The sequence below is a fragment of the Suncus etruscus genome, chromosome 7, assembly GCF_024139225.1.
Source record: "Suncus etruscus isolate mSunEtr1 chromosome 7, mSunEtr1.pri.cur, whole genome shotgun sequence".
NCBI lineage: Eukaryota > Metazoa > Chordata > Mammalia > Eulipotyphla > Soricidae > Suncus > Suncus etruscus.
In genome coordinates this window covers 88,400,090-88,421,580 of record NC_064854.1, presented here as the reverse complement: position 1 = coordinate 88,421,580, position 21,491 = coordinate 88,400,090, and the positions used below count along the sequence as shown (strand labels likewise).

Sequence of the window (21,491 nt, the reverse complement as noted above, 5' to 3'; positions counted from 1 at the left end):
TTCCGGTTATTAGACTTTATCTATATCATTTCTTTATTTTTTATCTCCCCCATATCATCTCTTTATAGTCAAACTCTATCTGCAGCATTGTGGTCTAATAGGATTCTGGGTATGATTATATGTTTGTGATTTTTTTTAGTTTGTTTGTTTTTGAGCCACACCCCGATGCACTCAAAGGTTATTCCTGGCTCTATGCTCAGAAATAGCTCCTGGTTTAGGAGACCACATGGGATGCTGGGACTCAAACCCAGATCTGTCCTGGGTCAGCCAAGTGAAAGGCAAACGCTGTGCTACCATTATGGCCGTTTCCATCCATATGTTTGTCTAGGGTTGTGAGCTTACAAACTTTGACCCAACATTTGAGCCAACATTTGGTGAGTAGATGTTGACTAGAGTTAGTACTTGGTCTATTATTCCCTTGATTGATAAATAATGTCCATCCTTGTCTCTAATAATTTTCCTAAAGCTGAATGCAGTTTGATCAGAAAGCCATTTTGCAATATAACTCTTTCAGTTTTTTAATTTTGATTTCCAATGGCTTGTATAATTTTTCCATCATTTTTATTCTCATCCTGTGTTTATTCTGAGATTTTAGATGTGTTTTCTGTAATCAGCAAGTGCATGTTTTGTTTTCTGATCCAACCCTCCACTCTGCATTTTAATAGGAGAACTTAGTCCATTGACATTCAAGAATTTTATTGACAGAGCTGTCATACTGTGTAGGCTTTTTGCTCTTAGAATTGTATATTTGGTTTATGTAAACACTTTTTGGTAGTTCCTTTAGAGTTGGTTTCCTTATCATGAGTATTTCCAATTCTTTTTTTGTTCCAGAATATTCTTTCCATTAAAATGTGAGGTTTGTTGGGTAGTGGACTGACTCTACGATGAAAGCATTTCTTATACAGTAATTTGAATATATCATTTCACTCTTTTTTGTTCTTTGGTTTGAAGCCATACCTGGTAGTGCTCTGCACTCAAAAATTATTCCTGCAAGGCTAAGGAGACCATCATTAACAGTAAAGTTAACCACAGATTCTTAATAAATTTCTAAATTATAAATAAATTATATGTCAATTGAATCCACATAAACTTGTGCCTAGTTATGTTTTTGTTTTGGTGGGGGGGGCATCACACCCGGCAGCACTCAGGGGTCACTTCTAGCTCTGCACTCAGAAGTTGCTCCTGGCAGGCTTGGGGGACCATGTGAGATGCAGGGGTTTGAACTGGAGTCTGTCTTGTGTTGGCCTCATGCAAGGCAAAGGCCTTACCACTGTGCTATCGCTTCGCCCCTGTGCCTAATTATGAAGAGAATTCCTGTTTGTTTATATCTAATTACCAAAATAACTATTTGAACAAAAACATTCTCATAAAGTTTCTTCTATCTTTTTTTCTAGGAAAATCTAAATAAACTCATGACCAATCTGAGAAGCACACATCCTCATTTTGTAAGGTGCATCATTCCCAATGAGACAAAGACACCTGGTAAGATAATACCTATGAACATGAAATAGGCAAGTATAAATTTGAAGGTCCAGTGCCCAGTAATAATCACTTTTATATACTTTTAGGGGCAATGGAGCATGAACTTGTCCTGCACCAGCTGAGATGTAATGGTGTGCTGGAAGGCATTCGTATTTGTAGGAAAGGATTCCCAAGCAGAATTTTATATGGGGATTTTAAACAAAGGCAAGTCTCTGTCTGAATAAATTTTACTCCATCTTAAACAAAATTTACTCCACCCTAATTTTTGTCCTCTGATCATTAAAGTTTATATATCCAAAACTAATAAGCAAAAAAAAATTATTCTTGTGGTAGAATAATGTGGTGGCATCTGAATTTAGAAAACAGTTAAGGGGCCAGAGTGGTGGTGAAGCGATAAGGCATTTGCATTGCTCGTGTCTCTCTGACCTAGGACGTACCATGATTTGATCCTCAGGCATCCCATATGGTACCCCAAGCCAGTAGAGATTTCTGAGCTGATAGCCAGGAGTAACCCCTGAGCACCACCGGGTGTGGCCCAAAATCCCCCAAAAATAAAAGAACAGTTAAATTTTTACTTTTAATTTTTTATTGTTTCTTTTGGTTTTCCTTTGGTTTATGAATATCACCACACCTTCCTAATAATTTTTTTAAACAGATACAAAGTTTTAAATGCAAGTGCTATTCCAGAGGGACAGTTTATAGATAGCAAGAAGGCTTCTGAGAAACTTCTTGGCTCCATTGATATTGATCACACTCAATATAAATTTGGACATACTAAGGTATAGTTGTTACTTATTAACACCTGTTCTTAGTACTTTCTTCCATTTATGAGTCTACTACAGAGTAAAAATAATTTTTGATTCTTGCTTTCTCCAGGTGTTCTTCAAAGCTGGCCTTCTGGGTCTTTTAGAAGAAATGAGAGATGAAAAGTTGGCTCAGATCATAACAAGAACTCAAGCTGTCTGTAGGGGTTTCTTAATGAGGGTAGAATATCAAAAGATGTTGCAAAGGAGGTAATAAGCATCAGTAATAAAAGTCCCCTAGGGAATAGTCATGCCCATTTATTAACTTTTATTTTGTGCTTAATTTGTGCTTAACAAGTTCAGAACTCATTACTATAGAGCATCAATCTGACTTAACTCCTCACATTTGGGAACCCTTTCAAGTATTGCCTTTAGTTTATCCTTTTATCCGTTTTACACAATGTTGTCATGAAAAATCTACTTAAAGAACTGCTTCCTTCATGATTTATCTCACTTTGAGGCCGCAGAGGACATTGGTCTTCTATGTCCAATCCATGCTGCCTTGAGCTGCTATCAAGAGCTTCTTTATTCTTCAACCTTATCAATCAGTTTCAGTTGTATAGATTTTCCAGTTAATCAAAACAATTCTTACATCTCCTATTTTTTAATTCATCTTACTTAATTTTAATTATATATGTATGTTCATTCCCTCCTTTTATAAGAAACTTCAGCCAGCTATATCTACTTAGCACAGACCTTTGTCTACATTGTCCATTCACTTAGCTAATCTATACTTATTTAGGTCTACTTTTATCATGTTCCTAAGACAATTCCACATATCTATACAATAGTATATGCCATAAAACATTGCTTTTTTAGAGTTTTAGTTCTTAAATTTTTGATATAAGAACATATTTTCTATTTTAACAAACTTGAGTAATGATGTAGGATAGTAAAAAAATATTCTTAGTCTTCTGTTATTATTTTCTGAAGAGAAATATTTCTGAAAGTAGTACTGAAACATTTATTATTAGAAAAGCATAAAGTGAAAAAAATTATAACTGACTTAGGTAAAATACATTTTGAGGGGGACAAAGGGGACCTATTAGGGGCTTGTTTTTGCATGCAACCTACCCAGGTTTAATACCTGGCACCTTGTGTGGTACTCCAAATGCAGATCCCTTAGCACAGAGTCAGGAGTAAGCTCTGCGCACAGCCCAATGTGACCCAAAATGAACAGAAAAAAGTTATGAGCATGTCTATATCCAACACAATATCTTACAAACTCTTACCAAACAACATGTTAAACTTAAAATAACACTTAAAAAGTAGTGATGCTTGACAAATAATAATCAGATAGAGTAGATCTCAAAAATGACCTAGTTAAACACTCCCAAAAATTTATATACAAGCTGCCTTTGTAAAACACTAATGCTTTTTTCTGCTTCTTCCCTCTGAATGTAGATGCAAAACTCTCTCATCAATTTGATGAGATTTTTTTCCAGTTTCAAAAAAAAGGTTCTAATGTATTACATGATAAAACAAAGCAAAAATGATATGCATTTAACAAATACAGAAATTTAAAAAAGTATGTTAGGGTTTGGGAACCACATTAAGCAGTGATCATTGCAGCTACTCCTGATTGTGTGTTCAAGAACAACCCTGCAAGTGATCAGGAGATCATACTGGTGCCAGAGATTAAAAGTTTGGAAATCATAGCAAGCCAACTAGTGCACTTTCATTACTATTACTTCAGCCCCATAACATTTGCAGAATTGAAACCCTACATATATTTAAAATTATTCAACAACATTTATATGTGTTGATGATGTGGTTCTTTAAATAAGTGTGTGGGTCTATAAAAATTATAATAGAAAAACTCCAATGAATCAATAATCATTGATATTTTAATGTCATTTTAGAGAAGCCCTTTTTTGCATTCAGTACAATGTCCGTGCCTTTATGAATGTCAAGCATTGGCCCTGGATGAAGCTCTTCTTCAAGATCAAGCCACTCCTCAAGAGTGCAGAGACTGAGAAAGAGATGGCTACTATGAAGGAAGAGTTCCAAAAGACCAAAGATGAACTCCTCAAGGCAGAAGCAAAAAGAAAAGAGCTGGAGGAAAAACTAGTCACTCTCTTAAAGGAGAAAAATGACCTGCAACTTCAAGTTCAATCTGTGAGTACTCTGTGAATTCATCAAAACTTTTCTGAAATTTTGGTTTATAGTGGCTTTTGAAGAAAAATAGATATGAATAAGTAGCTATTATTTCATAGATATTATTGAGTATTTAGTATTTTAGCATTTTATTTTTGCTATTTGCTTGATATTTCTAAGAAGAAAGTAAGTCAGATTACAAATGGAAAGGGAAAATATAAAAAACTTAATAAAATCACAAATTTAATAGTCATGAAAAAACATTTCTGTTGTTTGTTCGTTTTAAAGTCACTATCAGTTTTGCTCAAAACTTATGTCTCTGAACTCAGGTATTACTCCTAGATAAAGAGAGGGAACATAGGAGGTTCTGGGATTGAACTCAAGTCATCTGAGTGCAAAGCAAATGCCTTAATACCCACTGAACTATATTTAAGGCAAATGCTCACTAAACTATATTTCCACCCCTATTTATTCCTTTTTGTTTTGTTTTGATGTTGGACCAAATATAAAACTTCAAATATACAAGATATATTATCTTTCACTGAGGCATATCCCAACTTAGTCACCAACATACCTGTCAAAAAAACTTTCTGACCAGAACTTCAAATAGCTCAGTAAACTGATATAGCTCAATTAATAGCTTCAGTGATCTGAGGACATTTTCCAAGAACTGCTGGGATAAGTTATAACCATATGTGAATGTGACCCAAAGTTAAAATAGCACGTTGCTTCAATATGACCATCTTAGAAAAATATTGCTTCACGTTAAATTTCTCTAGCCCATAAAATAATATTCAAGAACAGTTAATTTATATTCATATCAAAATTCAACAGAATTACTAACATTGTCATTTTGATTAAGGAGCAAATTGAAAATAAATAACAAATTGTTTGGGGGGAAGTCTCAAAACAAACAAGCAGAATAAGGAAGAAATTTTCAGATTCAATGAACAAATGACAAGAGAACTTTGAGACAACGTAAGTCTTATTGGTGTCTCAGAAAGCCTGGAAGAAAACTCTAATGAAGAAGTAACAGTTAGATACATCCTTGCAGAGGACTGAAGCTAATAATCAACAACGTAAGTCTTATTGGTGTCTCAGAAAGCCTGGAAGAAAACTCTAATGAAGAAGTAACAGTTAGATACATCCTTGCAGAGGACTGAAGCTAATAATCAAAGGATATATATCAGGAAGAAATCACAACCCTAAACAGTTATGCACCAAATGAACAACAAATGAGTGCCAGCAATGCTAAGAAAAAGAAGATATCAATGGCAACACAATTGTAGTTGAAAAATTCAACAACATCACTTCTTGATAAATCATCCAGACTAAAACTCAATAAAGATATACTGGATTTAAAGGACGAAATAGAATAGAGGGCTGTAGGATAGATAGATAGATAGATAGATAGATAGATAGATAGATAGATAGATAGATAGATAGATAGATAGATAGATAGATAGATAGATAGATATGTTTTATATATAGAGATTCTATATATTTATATAAAATATATAGGGAGATGTTATATAAATATATATTGGGATTTTATCAAAAAAAGCAGAATACACATTATTTTACAGCATACATGGAACTTTATGCAAGATAGATCACATACTGGGCAATAAAACATACCTCCATAAAATCAAGAGGATAGATAATTGTATCAACTATTTTTTCAGACCATGTTGCACTTAAAATAGGAATAGAGAAATAACTTTAATTCGTGGTAATGAACAATCAGTGGGACACAGAGGAAATCAAAGAGAAAATCAAAAGATTTCTAGGAAAAAAAATAAGGACACAAACTAACAAAATTTTTAGGCCACAGCAAACACTGTATTAAGATGAAAATTTATAGCTTTTCAAGTATTTATCAGGAAGAAAGGGCCTACATAAATAATAGGAATTTGGAAAATGATCAACAAAATGAGCCAAAAACAGGAAGGAAGAAGAAAATAATAAAACTTAGAGCAGAAATAAATGAATTGGGGACCTTAAAAAAATCCAAAAGATCAAAGAAATTGAGGTTTGGTTCTTTGGAAAAAAAAACAAACTTGAGGGGCCAGCCAGATAGATTGGAGGTAAGGCGTTTGCCTTTCATGCAGAAAGCCAGTGGTTCGAACGCCAGCATCCCATATAGTCCCTTCTGCCTGCCAGGAGTGGAGCCAGGAGTGACCCCTGAGCGCTGCGGGGTCTGACCCAAAAACAAAACAAAATCAAAACAAAACAAAAAAAACTTGAAAACAAGTTCAAGACTTACAAATAAAGGGAGAGAAATAAACTTACTAAGCAGAATCAGAAATGAAAAGAAATATGATAGAAGGGGTATGAAGACACCATACTAATTCAAAGGATAATGAGATTACTTTCAGAACCTAGAAGAGATAGATACATTCTTGGACTCTTATAACATTACAAAATTGAAACAAAACGATTTGGAATATCTGAACAGCCCTATCACTATAGAGGATATTGAAATGATAAACAAATCTTTCCAAAACAAAATTCTGGGTTTTGATTAATACTCTAGTTTTTTCTTTTTTCTTTTTTGTTTTTTTTTTTTGTTTTGGGGCCACACCTGGAGGTATTCAGGGGTTACACCTGGCTCTTTGCTCAGAAATCACTCCTGGCAGGCACAGGGGACAGTATGGGATGCCTGTATTCAAACCAATGTTGGTCCTGAATTAGCTGCTTGAAAGGCAAATGCCCTACTGCTGTGCTATCTCTCTGGGCCCCCTCTTTAGTCACTAGTGAATTATTTCAGACTTTCAAAGAAGATCTTCTCCTAATGCTTTTCAAGCTCATGCAGGAAATTGAAAAAACAGGAACACTCACAATTTCTATGAAGCTAAAATTACCCTGATTAAAAACAAACAGATGCATCACCAAAATAGAGAATTACAGACTGATATCTTTGATGAATACAGATGCAAAGATCCTCAACAAAATAATAGCAAATAGAATCCAATAATTCATCTAGAAGTTCATACACCTTGACCAAGTAGGATTCACCCTAGAAATGCAAGGATGGTTTAACATAGGCAATTCAAGCAATATAATAAAAAAGCATATCAATAAAACAAATAAAAATCTATTATCATGGGCTGGAGCAGTGGCGCAGGCAGCAGGGCATTTGCCTTGCACACAGTTCGGTCCCCTGTTGTCCCATGTGGTTCCCCCAAGCCAGGGGCAATTTCTAAGCACATAGCCAGGAGTAATCCCTGAGAGTCACTGGGTGTGGCCCAAAAACCAAAAACCAAAAAAAAAAATTTATTATCATAGCAATAGAAATAAAGAAAACATTAAAATGTTAATTTAAAGGAAAGTATTAAGATACTTCCCAAAACGTTGTAAAGATTCAGTGCAGTTCCTGGAAGAATACCCATGAGCATTTTCAGTGAAATAAATCAAATAATTCCTGAAATTTATATGGAAAAATAAGCCACACAAATTAAAACAGCATGGTGTTGAAATAAAGACATACCTTCAAATGAATGAAATAGACTTGAATATCCTGAGACAAATCCTCAGTTATATAATCAATTAATCTTTGATAAAGGAGCAGGAAACATGAATTGGAACAAGGATAGCCTCTTCAAAAAGTGTTGCTGAGAAAACTGGTCATCTGGATGCAAAATAGGATCTAGGGCCTCTTTTTAACCCTGTGCACAAACATGTAAAAAATGCATTAAAGATTTTGATAAAAGGTCTGAAACCATAAGGTACATTAAGGAAAACATAGCAGAACTTTTCATGACATTGAAGATAAAGGTATCTTCAAAGTATGAAACACCATTGATCAAACAAGTGGAAGCAACTATAAACAAATGGAACTACATTAAAGCAAGAAGTTTCTGCACCTCAAATGAGCACCAGAATACAAAGACTGCCCACAGAATGGGGGAAATATTCACCTTATACCCATCTGATAAGGGGTTAACATCTAAGGCATTGGTAGAGCTTGTCAAGAGAAATATATCAATCCTAAAGTGAAAAAAGATGAACAAACAATTCCTCAAAAAATAAATACAGATGGCCAAAAAAAAAGCACATAATAAGATGTTTTACATCATTAATCATCAGGGAGATGCAAATCAAAAATACACTGTAATACCACTTCACACCACAGAGAATTGCACACATCAAGAAGAATAAGAAAAACCAGTACTGGCATGAATACAAGCAAAGAGACTTTCATTCACTGCAGGTAGAAATGTTGATTGATTTAGTCCTTTTGGAAAACAACACAGATATTATTTTAAAAAACTACAAATTGAGTTCCTATATGACCTAGAAATACTGTTCCTAGAAATATGCCTAATGATCTAAATACATAATACAGAAAAGCCCTCTGTAGTCCTATGTTCATTGTATACCTCATCACAATAGTCAGAAACCAGATATAACTCAAGTATCCAAGCACAGATAGGTGGACAAAGAAACTATAGTACATCTACAAAATAGAATGGCATGTAGGAAAAATAAAGCCAGGAAATGTACTTATAAGTACATTATTATTTGCTTTAATTTATTATAGCATTTATAATTTGCTTATACCTTATAAGAGGAGTTGAGTGAAATGATTCAGAGAGAGGGATAGACAAAAATGATTGCAAATAATATCCAAAGACAATAATAATGAGGGCCAAAAGGACTGGTCCATGGTAGAGAACTTGCCACAAATATCAGGAAAGTGAAGTTAGGACAGAGAAGATAACCATCATGACAATTATATTGGAAATGATCATTCTGGATAAAAACTGGGTGCTGAAAGAAGGTGAAATTATATGTATAATAACCCTTTGGAAATCATATTTTAAATAAAACAGTATTCAGAATGTAAAAACAGAAGAGTGAGAGAGAGAAAAAAAGAAAAAGAGAGAGAGAGGGAGATAGAAGAATGTCTGCCACAGAGTCTGGGAGGAGGGAGTGGAAAGGGTGGGAAGCAAACTGGGGACATTGGTATCCAGAAAAGTGCACTGGTGAAGAGATGGGAGGTGTGACTGAAACATAATAATGAACAACTTTGTAAATGTGTCTCATGATGATTTAATTTAAAAAAATTTAAAAAAAAACCTCTTTATATATCTTTCAAAAAATCTCTCCACAGGAAGCTGATGCCTTGTCTGATGCAGAGGAAAGGTGTGAACAACTGATTAAAAACAAAATTCAGCTAGAGGCCAAAATCAAAGAGGTGACAGAGAGAGCTGAAGATGAGGAAGAGATCAATGCTGAACTGACAGCCAAGAAGAGGAAACTGGAAGATGAATGTTCAGAACTGAAAAAAGACATCGATGACCTTGAGCTAACGCTGGCCAAGGTGGAAAAGGAAAAGCATGCTACAGAAAATAAGGTAAAAAAAATTATTCTGATAACTAGCATAGAGATTCTAACCATCTAATAAAATCTTGGATATTAAGTATCGTTTTTAAAAATTTAGGTGAAAAACCTCACAGAAGAGATGGCAGGTCTGGATGAAACTATTGCAAAACTAACCAAGGAGAAGAAGGCTCTCCAAGAGGCACACCAGCAGACCCTGGATGACCTGCAGGCAGAAGAGGACAAAGTCAACAGCCTGACCAAAGCTAAAACCAAGCTGGAGCAGCAAGTGGATGATGTGTGTTTTCAATGGTTTTTGTTTGTTTTGTTTCATTTGTTTAAAAGATTTATTTTCAGTGTTTAACATGATTTAATTTCTGATTAGCTTGAGGGGTCTCTGGAGCAAGAAAAGAAACTTCGAATGGACTTAGAAAGAGCCAAGAGGAAACTGGAAGGCGACCTAAAATTAGCCCAAGAGTCCACAATGGATATAGAAAATGACAAGCAACAACTGGATGAGAAACTTAAAAAGTAGGGATTTCATAAAAGATATATAGTAGTATATTTCAGCTCCTATAGGTACTAATAAATATCATTTCTTCTATCCAAAAGGAAAGAATTTGAAATCAGCCATCTATTAAGCAAAATTGAAGATGAGCAGGCAGTAGAAATTCAACTGCAGAAGAAGATCAAAGAATTACAAGTGAGTCATTTTGCTTTAATTTTTCTACACTTCTCCCATCGGGAAAAAATTTTTAAATTGAGATGCATGCACTGTTTGTTACTCAGGCACGCACGGAGGAGCTGGAGGAAGAAATTGAGGCAGAACGAGCTTCCAGGGCAAAAGCAGAGAAGCAGCGCTCGGATCTCTCACGGGAACTGGAGGAGATCAGTGAGCGACTGGAAGAGGCTGGAGGGGCAACTTCGGCCCAGGTTGAGATGAACAAAAAGAGGGAGACTGAATTCCAAAAACTACGGAGGGACCTGGAGGAGGCCACCCTACAGCACGAGGCCACGGCTGCAGCTCTTCGCAAGAAGCATGCAGACAGTGTGGCTGAACTTGGGGAACAGATAGACAACCTGCAGAGGGTCAAGCAGAAACTGGAGAAGGAGAAGAGTGAGCTGAAGATGGAGATTGATGACTTTAGCAGTAACTCTGAGGCCCTTTCTAAAGCCAAGGTACCCAACACTGTCTTCTTTAAAAAAAAATTTAATTACCTTATTTAATTTATAAACTATGGCTATATGGGGGGCCGGAACAATAGCACAGTGATAGCTGTGCCAGCTGACCACCCAAGATGGACCCGAGTTCGATTCCCAGCATCCCATATGGTCCTCCGAGCCTGCCAGGAGTGATTTCAGAGTTCAACCCCTGAGGGTTGCTGGGTGTGGCCCAAAACAAACAAACAACAACAACAACAACAACAACAAAACTATGGTTACAAAGTGTTTTGTGGCTGAGTTTCTGACATACAATGCACAACACCCTTCACCAGCACACATTTCCCACCTTCCAATCTCTTCACTACCCCTTCCACTTTTCCTTCTGTCTGTGTCTGAGGACAGACATTTTACTTCTCTTTCTCAATCTCTCACTCTTCCTTTTTAGTCCTTTTTTTAGTCTTTTTTCAAACTATGGTTTGAAAAATTGTTACTAAAGGGGTATCATGCATATCACATATCTCCTTTCAGCACCCAGATCTTGTCCAAAGCAATCATTTCCAACTATCATCATCATAGTGGTCACGTCTCTGCCCTAATTGTACTCCTCTATAATTCCTACCATGAATTAGTACTCCTGACCTTCCTCTCCATTGTTTCAAGATATTGTTTACATGCTACCTTTTTTTATATCCACATATGAGGGAAATTATTCTGTATATCTTTCCCTTTGATTCATTTTGCTCAGCATAATACTTTCCATATTAATCCAGGTAAAAGCAAATTTCATTACTTCATTTCTTCTAACAGCTGCATAGGAATCCATTGTGTAGGTAGGAGTACCACTCATTTATTTAGTAACTCATTTGTTTTCAGGCACTTGGGTTGTTTCCAGATTTTGGCTATTGTAAATATTGTTGCAATGAACATAGGAGTTCAGAGGGCTTTTCTGCATGGTGACTTTGTGTTCCTCTGGTATATCTCTAGGAGTGGTATTGTTGGATCATATGGGACCTTAAGTTCTACGTTTTGTTTTGTTTTGTTTTGTTTTTGGACCACACCCATTTGACACTCAGGGATATCTCCTGGCTTTGCATTCAGAAATCACTCCTGGCTTAGGGGACCATATGGGATGCCAGAGGATTGAACCACAGTCCGTCCTAGGTTAGCGCTTGCAAGGCAAATGCCTTACCTCTAGTGCCACCGCTTCAGCTTCAAGTTCTAGTTTCATTTTTTTCAAAGAAGCTAGATGAATCGATATTCCTACCAGCAATCAATGAGAGTTCTTTTTCTCCCCACATCTATGATATCACTGTTGTTCTTGTTCTTTTTGATCTGTGACAGTCTCAGTGGTGTGAGATGATACCTCATTGTATTGATTGGCATCTCCCTACTGATTAATGATGTGGAGCATTTCTTTCATGTGCCAATTGGCCATCTGTATTTCTTCATTGAGGAAATGTCTGTTTATTTCTTCTCCCAATTTTTGGTTGAAGTTATATTATTTTCTTCTATGCTTTACCAGTGCCTTGTATATCTTAGATATTATTGTATTAGATATTAATCCATTTTCAGATGAATATTGGACAAATGGTTTCTCCAAATCTGTGTGTAGTCTTTGTATCCTAGTTACCATTTCATTTGATGTACAGAAGCTTTTTAGTTTAATGTAGTCCCAATTGTTTATTTTTGCCTGCATTTGCTTCAGCATAGAGTGTTTTGCCTAAATTTTTCTCTATGTATTTTATGGTTTTAAATCTGATATCAAGGTTTCTAATCCATTTTGATTTGATCTTTTTTCATGGTGTTAAAAAGAGGTCTGAGTTTACTTTTTGCATGGAGCTGACCAGTTTTCCCAGCACAACTTTTTGAAGAGGTGTTCCTTGCTCCACTTTGTATTTATTGCCCCTTTATCAAAATTAATTGATCGCATGCCTGAAGGTCAGTCTCAGAATATTCAAGACTATTCTATTGATCTAAGGATCTGTCTTTATTATAGTACCAAGTTGATTGAATGACTACTTTATAGTATAGTTTATAATATATATGTATAGTAATATTATATATAACATGTAGCTTTATAATATAGTTTAAAGTTAGGGAAAGTGATTCTTATCATTTTTTTCTCTTTAGCTTTAGCTGTTTATGAACATTTAATTTTTTCATATGAATTTCAGGAGGATTTTGGGTTTTTGTTTGGTTTTGAAAAATGTTATGAGTATTTTTATAGGGATTTCATAAAATCTGTACAATGCTTAGGGGAACTATTGCCATTTTAATTATATGAATCCTCCCAATCCATGAGCAAGGTATATGTTTTCATTTCTTGTGTCTTCTTTAATTTCTTGAAACAAAGTTTTGTAGTTTTCTTTCTATAGATTTTTCACTCTTTAGTTAAGTTGACTCCAAGGATTTTTGGAAACACAATTGTGTATGGATTTTAATTTTAATATCTATTTCTTCTCTGGTTATTTTTTATGGAAGTCATGGATTTTTATGTATTAATTATGCAACTTGCCACTTCACTATAAAAATTTATTGTTTCAAAACCTTCTTGATAGTCTTTAGAATTTTCTGTATATAATATCAACACCATGAATAATGACATGACATTATTTGTCATGAAACATTTTTGTGTAGCACTAACCCGGTACTTTTTATTTCAATATATTTTATTTCCTTTTAAATACTGATTTTATGATTCATTAAGATTGTATATATTTATTCACTCTAAACATAGTCAAGGTTTAACTTTTTTCTTTACTATATTAAATGTCTTATTTTTCAATGTCATGCATCCCATAGGGAAACCTTGAAAAGACATGTCGCACCCTAGAAGATCAAGTGAGTGAACTTAAGACCAAGGAAGAAGAACAACAGAGACTAATCAATGATCTGACAGCCCAGAGAGCACGTCTACAGACAGAATCATGTAAAAGACTCTTCTCTACTATTATACTAGATAAAAGTGGAGCTAAGTAAAGAGAGATACCCCTATTTTAAAAGGGGAAAAATAACAAGAATCATAAGACTAGTTTACTTTGTATATTCATGACTATTCTTTTGAACTTCCAGTTCTTATTAGCTCTTTAGCAATAATTAGTAAAAATATATACATAGTGTAAGCATATGTTTTATATATACTTATCACATAGTTTGTATTTATTTTTAACAAAGACTTTTACTTATATTCTTCTTAGCTGAATATTCCCGACAATTAGATGAGAAAGATGCTTTAGTTTCCCAGCTTTCAAGGAGCAAACAGGCATCTACTCAGCAGATTGAGGAATTGAAACGTCAGCTAGAGGAAGAAACTAAAGTGAGTTTTACCAAATATTCAGGCTCATAAAAAAATTTTTAATTAAAAAAAATAGAGCCTAAAATATTAGGTTCTACCTCAAGTGGTTTATTAAATACCACTTCGGTGAAGGAGTAAATTTATGTCACTGAACTGGTATTTTCATAGGCCAAGAATTCCCTGGCCCATGCCCTGCAGTCCTCCCGCCATGATTGTGACCTGCTGCGGGAACAGTATGAAGAGGAACAGGAAGGTAAAGCTGAGCTGCAGAGGGCACTGTCTAAGGCCAACAGTGAAGTTGCTCAGTGGAGGACTAAGTATGAGACAGATGCCATCCAGCGCACAGAAGAGTTGGAGGAAGCTAAGTACGTACTGGGTTTGGGGAGTAAATAACATGGTTTGGTAGTCAGCTGCCCAATTCAGCAAATCCCAATGTATCTTCGTGATTGTGCTAATGACAATATAATAGTAATAGGCATTGCAGTGTTTCTACTACATGTAGAGTAATAGATATGCCGTAGTTCATTTAGTTTTCACAGTAACATTATATTAGAATTAATATTCCTATTCATATCATACAGATGGGGAAATTGGAGTTGTGTATGATTCATTGACTAATTTAGGAGCACAGAGTAATAGGTGATACAACTGGAATATGAACCAGTTTAATTAGAGTCACACTTTTTTAAAACAATACAATAGAAACTCATATCTTCAAAATGTGTTGGAAATCATCAAATTGCATATCATGTCCAATTTTTATCTAAACATTGTAATTCCTTATTCTGTATCAAAGGATCTTTGATTAGATATTCTTGGTCACTAAGACCAAGGGCTTTTATGTACTTTAAGATACAATGATATAACATAGAGTTGTTATTTACTAGGGAATAAATACAAGAATGTAGGCAATGCAGAAGGGAAGAGAAAGTCTACTTTGCTTAACTTCCACACATTATTCTGATTTACCTATCAATTTCCTTACTGGGTTATTTTGTACAAATATCCATGATTAAAAAATAATATTCCTAAGAAAAATATTAAAAGCGAAATAGTTCAAAAAAGCAAATAAGTATGTTCACTATATTCTTTCACAATAAAATATATACATTTATCAAATCATTTTGGAATAAAATACTTAAACAATAAATAATTCATTTAGAATAAAATATTGAACAAATAAATAAAATAATTCTGGTCTCCCGTTGTCAGTCTAAACCATGATCATACTTATTTAGAGATCCTGAAAACCCTGAATAATGTAAGTAGAAAGACATATTCATTGGAGTATTAAATTAATAAAAATTCAATAACTTAACAAGATCTTCAAACTACTTTATATATTATATACAATTGACCAAATAAGGGATCAGATATGGCATTCATATTACTTGGCCATGATTTTTCTTAAAAACTATGGTATTTTCTCTGATTATACAAAGGGAGGGAAAGGTTAGCATTGTCCCTATTACTTCCTCCTTAATTGCCTGGCTAATCTTGTAGGAAAAAATTAGCTCAACGTCTGCAAGATGCTGAAGAACATGTAGAAGCAGTGAATGCCAAATGTGCTTCTCTTGAAAAGACCAAGCAGCGACTCCAGAATGAAGTGGAAGATCTTATGCTGGATGTAGAAAGATCTAATGCTGCCTGTGCAGCTCTTGATAAAAAGCAAAGGAACTTTGACAAGGTAGTGACTCCTGATTAATCTTTATCAATGGTTTTCTATTGATCTCTCTTGCTTGCCTTAATTGGCAACTTTCTACTTTACTCATTTTCAGATCCTATCTGAATGGAAACAGAAGTATGAGGAAACTCAAGCTGACCTTGAGTCCTCTCAAAAGGAGTCTCGATCTCTAAGTACTGAACTATTCAAGGTGAAAAATGCCTATGAAGAATCCCTAGATCAACTTGAAACACTAAAGAGAGAGAATAAGAACTTGCAGCGTGAGTACTCTTGAGATTCTATATCCATGATAGGACTTTTCATTTCCATGTTGGAAAGTTCTGAACCAACTTTCTTTTCTGTTCTCCACAGAGGAGATTTCTGATCTCACTGAGCAGATTGCAGAAGGAGGAAAGCAAATTCATGAATTGGAAAAGATAAAGAAGCAAGTAGAACAAGAAAAATGTGACATTCAGGCTGCCTTAGAGGAAGCAGAGGTACATATTAGAATATTGTAAGGGGGAAAGGCAAGGAAAAAAATAAATCAAAGCTAAATATTTAGTATACATAATGGATACATGACTATGGAGTTGTTTGTAATTTGAATTCATAAACTTATTAAAATTAAACTCATCAAAGGCCAATTGGTTGTAAAACAATAGCTTAAAATTGTAAAATGATGTCAGTATAAAACATATAAGGGATATCACCTGATATTAATTCTTTTACTGCTTTACCTCATTCAGCATATCTTACAATTCTATCCACGTTGCAGCAAATTTTATGATTACATCATTCCTTACATTAAGTAGTATTTTACTGTATACAGTACTAGAAATTCATGAACCTCTTACTGGCTTTTGGACATCTAGGTTGATTTTAACTTGGTATTTGTACTGAGTGCTGCAATGTAGTGCTGTGCATATATTCATTTTCAGTGGTCTCAAACTCAATTTACCTAGGGGCCGCAGGAGGCAAAGTCGGGGTGATCCTTGAGTGCAAAGCCAGTAGTAAGCCTTGAACATTGGGGGTGTGTGACCCAAACAACTAAAACAAAACAAAACAAAAAAAGATTCCTCTAGGGCAGGGCCACAAAATATTGCACGGAGGGCCGCAAACGGCCCGTGGGCCACGAGTTTGAGACCCCTGATTTAAATGAATGTAATGGTTTAAATGGGGGGGGACTCCTAGAACTCTCTGACCAGAGTATAGTCAGAAGGAAAAAAATATAGTGGGGGGGGGGATAAAGACAGATGTAAAATAACAGGTGATATGGTCAAGAGGATGCAAGTATATTGATGGTGTTAAGAAAGGACAAAACAGGGGCCGGCGTGGTGGCGCTAGAGGTAAGGTCCCTGCCTTGCCTGCTCTAGCCTAGGACGGACTGCGGTTCGATCCCCCGGCGTCCCACATGGTCCCCCAAGCCAGGAGCGACTTCTGAGCACATAGCCAGGAGTAAGCCCTGAGCGTCACCGGGTGTGACCCAAAAACCAAAAAAAAAAAAAAAAAAAAAAAGAACAAAACAAAATATTCAAACCACAGAGTCAATAACAACCACTGAGACTATGGGAGTTGGACTTTAACAATTAAATTTAAAAATAAGGTCACAGTTAAGATGGCAAGCTGGAGTGAGGAAGGTATGAGATGAACTTTGGAAACATTGGTGGAAGTAGGTTGGCACTGGTGATGAAATTGGTGCTTAAAAATCAAATGTCTAAAATTCAACTATGAATAGTTTTGTAAATTAATGCTTTGAGTGAAATTAACAAAAACTATGGGTATCATCCTGAATATGTCTCCTTCTCTACCCAACTTAACAAATCAGTTATTAAATTCTTTTTGATATTTTACAAAGAAGTCAGTATATAAATACTATGATTATCAGTTTTAATAATACATAACACAAATAATCTTAAATGTTGTACAGTGGTGCATTAAAAATCTCCAATCCAAGGAGAAAAACTAAACTTGGGGTTATTGGTGAATGGATGCAGACACTGGAGATGAAAATGAAGTTGGACATTATGTGCCTGGAACTCTATTTTTAACAACGTTTTTTAAAATCATGGCATTTAAATAAATTCTGTCTAATGCAAGAATAATATTAATAACATTATTAAATATGAATATTATAAAGTTTTATAGACTTTAAATATTGATGTAGGAAAGATTCATCAAATTAATTTTTCAAAGTGAGAAACATTTTTAGGTTTTTTTGTGTATTATTTTTAATTAAATTTTTATTTTTTTAAATAAATAAAATATTTTACTGAATCTCTGTGAGATGCAGTTACATAGTTCACGATTGAGTTTCAGTATATCCAACACCCATTGAAAATGGATGTTAAATGGAAACAATGTGTAAGTGTGAAAGCCTTTTTAATATTGTAAGCCACAGTTTCTAAAAGGAAATTTTTTTAAAAAATAATATTGAGATTCTATAATCTACAATGTTATCAATAATAATATCTCAGGCACATAATTTCAACATTACACTCATCAGCAGAATCCCCTCTTTCTCTCCCAAAATCACCCCCATCCATCACTCTCACCACCCCCCAAACTCAATTTTGTAGCTCAATTATCCCAATATGTTGCCTTTGGACCTGAGCTGCTCCCTTGCTGTATATCCTTCTCATAAGTTTCACACATTAGACATATCATACTATATCTATCCCTTTTCTTTTTGCTGACAAGGCAAGACATAATCTATATGCAGTGTAATTTTATTACATAGGATACATATACATAAGAAGAAATATTAAAATAATCTAATAGGTTTTAAAATGGTTATGTCTTTTTCAGTCTTTTAAACTTTATTTTTTAAAAATAATATCTTGGAGTCAGATAGAATGGAGGTAGGATGTTTGCCTTGCATGCAGAAGGACGGTGGTTCGAATCCCAGGATCCCATATGGTCCCCTGAGCCTGTCAGGAGCGATTTCTGAGCACAGAGCCAAAAGTAACCCTTGAGCATTGCTGGGTGTGACTCAAAAAGCAAACCAAACCAAAAAAATAATGTCCTTATTTAAGCAACATAATTACAAACGTGTTTGTAGCTGGGTTTCAGTCATAAAAAGAACACCCCATTTCACCAGTGCAACATTTCCACCATTCTTAAGGCATTCTTAAGGCAAAATTTTATTGAGTTCTGACTATGTTAAAACTGATCTAATGTGAGGCATTTATAAATGCATGTTCCTTTCTGAATATGAATGTAAATTATATTCACCACTAGCCCTTGGGATCCACAGATATTCTTGAGTGGAATTTTTATGTATTTTGTTCTCTTAAGGCTCATGGTTTAAATATTTTAGAAATAATTGGGAGCACAGTTAGTTTTAGTGTCATGCTGATTGAGCAATAGTATAAAAGAACAGGAAAAGAGAGAACAGAAAATATTTTTGCTAATTTTCTTTTCATCTAACAGGTTGGCATGGCTTTTGAGATGATGATATTTCTGTATTACAGATTAGAAAAAATTTAAATGGTTATATCTAAAAGACTGGGAGTTTTTTCTTTGTTAAATACATATTTTAAATTATAAAATATCTCGCAAGCTCATGTTTACAACACATGAGATTAGTCATAATTTTTGTTAGTACTCCTATGTTAAAACTTCTATTTTGTGTCAATTTATACTTTTCAAAGGTATTTATTATAGTTCTAGTTATGTAATCCATAGTTGATTAAATATAAGAATGATTACATGCCCAGCATGCTCTATGAATTATTTTATTATACTCTATAAAATTAAACAAACTGATTAAATTAAAGCATTTAACTCACAAGGACATATATTCTGAATATTTCATTTGCAATTGAACCCTGCTTTATAAAGGCATCTCTTGAACATGAAGAAGGAAAAATACTCCGTATTCAGCTGGAATTAAACCAAGTCAAATCTGAAATAGACAGGAAAATTGCTGAAAAAGATGAAGAAATTGATCAGCTGAAGAGAAATCACACTAGAGTTGTTGAGACAATGCAGAGCACCCTTGATGCTGAAATCAGGAGCAGGAATGATGCTCTAAGAGTTAAGAAAAAAATGGAAGGAGATCTGAATGAAATGGAAATACAGTTGAACCATGCCAATCGTTTAGCTGCAGAGAGCTTGAGAAACTACAGAAACACCCAAGGCATCCTCAAGGTAAATCTGTTCAAATTATCACTTAGGTATTGTTCAAGCTAGTAGTGTACCACTACTCAAACCTTACAGTTAAACCATCCAATTTTATTTTTAAACTATCTATGAAAGTTCATAGTATTATGTACCTAAATTAAATAATGTAGAGTACAATATGTTAAATAAAAATGTATGTAAGATAACAAATAAACCCAGATTTATGAAAAAGGTGCCAGACTTGATTTTTTTTCCCTTACTAGTTTGCTAACTTTAGGAAACTGAACTCAAAACTCTGACTTGAATTCTTGGAACTCAGAAACTCTGTAGCTGTTTTATTTACATATTAGAAATAATATTATCACTTAGGCTTATTGTGAAATCAAATAACAATAATATATGAAGTACTGGGAAAACAATTATATATAATGTTACTTTAGTGACTTTCCGCATGATTAGTAAAACTAGTTTATGACATAGTACAGAAAATGGTCTGATAAATCTTTTTCACTAAACTTCCTGTTGTTACCAATAATTTTTTCCAGTTAATATCTTGCTTTGGGAATATTTTATTTGTTTTGTTTTACTTAATAGGACACTCAACTTCACCTGGATGATGCTCTCAGAGGCCAGGAAGATCTGAAAGAGCAACTGGCAATTGTGGAGCGCAGAGCAAGTCTTTTGCAGGCTGAGGTGGAGGAGCTGCGCACCTTTTTGGAGCAAACAGAGAGGAGCCGTAAAATTGCAGAACAGGAGCTTCTGGATGCCTCTGAACGTGTCCAACTCCTGCATACCCAGGTTAGTTTCACATTTATCAAAGACTTACAATAAGCAGAAAATAAAACTAAAACGTAAGTATTCATTTTTATAACTATGTATATATAAAGGAATTCTTAGATATTCATAGCAGTCTTCTAATTTATATTACATATGTTACTATACATATTACTTATATGATATACATTATGTTTATAATGTATATAATATATATGTTTATAATGTATATAAACACACCTTTAGGTGTGTTTTTAGATATTCTATATTAAAAGGGGTATATGTTTTATTTTTACATATTATTAAAACATAAGTCTTAAATCTTAATTTTGAAAATCTTAATAAGTAAACTTGAAAAACTAAATACATAATGAACTAAAAATCCCAAAATGGTCCAGATCAGTGTGATTATTACAAGTATTTCAGACTTAGTACTATTTAATTTATTTACTAGTTCTTTGTAGGTCAGTTAGAATCACTGATATCCCAAGTATTAAATATAATAGCACTCTCTAATTCTATTGACTACCCAAAATATCTAACCTTAAATATTTTCTAATATATGAAGTCAATATTTCTTTCCCTTAAGAATGAAGAGAAGTAGGGGTTAAAGATCAGTTCATGTGCCCATCCATGGTTAAATCCCTGGCACTCCAAGTTCCCCTTAATATTATCAGGTGCCTTCAGCACTACTTCGGTAGCCCAAGTTTCAAAAATTTGGACTCTCACCTTAAATCTAGTTGAATTATAATCTAGTTGAACTAGA

General features: G+C 34.4%; 1 protein-coding gene across 3 annotated transcripts in view; it reads left to right on the top strand.

Annotated features, from left to right (window-relative positions):
• LOC126013637 (myosin-8-like) overlaps positions 1-21,491 on the top strand; it is a 44,263-nt gene that overhangs the window by 13,472 nt on the left and 9,300 nt on the right. For all 3 annotated transcript variants that reach the window (XM_049776759.1, XM_049776758.1, XM_049776760.1), the window contains exons 16-33: positions 1,395-1,482; positions 1,569-1,686; positions 2,138-2,261; positions 2,359-2,495; positions 4,148-4,403; positions 9,499-9,741; positions 9,829-10,005; positions 10,093-10,238; positions 10,320-10,410; positions 10,497-10,886; positions 13,674-13,800; positions 14,069-14,187; positions 14,335-14,531; positions 15,670-15,853; positions 15,945-16,110; positions 16,202-16,326; positions 19,670-19,978; positions 20,546-20,749. In XM_049776759.1, coding sequence (XP_049632716.1) covers positions 1,395-1,482; positions 1,569-1,686; positions 2,138-2,261; positions 2,359-2,495; positions 4,148-4,403; positions 9,499-9,741; positions 9,829-10,005; positions 10,093-10,238; positions 10,320-10,410; positions 10,497-10,886; positions 13,674-13,800; positions 14,069-14,187; positions 14,335-14,531; positions 15,670-15,853; positions 15,945-16,110; positions 16,202-16,326; positions 19,670-19,978; positions 20,546-20,749 — 3,201 coding nt within the window. The remainder of the gene's footprint in view (positions 1-1,394; positions 1,483-1,568; positions 1,687-2,137; positions 2,262-2,358; positions 2,496-4,147; positions 4,404-9,498; positions 9,742-9,828; positions 10,006-10,092; positions 10,239-10,319; positions 10,411-10,496; positions 10,887-13,673; positions 13,801-14,068; positions 14,188-14,334; positions 14,532-15,669; positions 15,854-15,944; positions 16,111-16,201; positions 16,327-19,669; positions 19,979-20,545; positions 20,750-21,491) is intronic.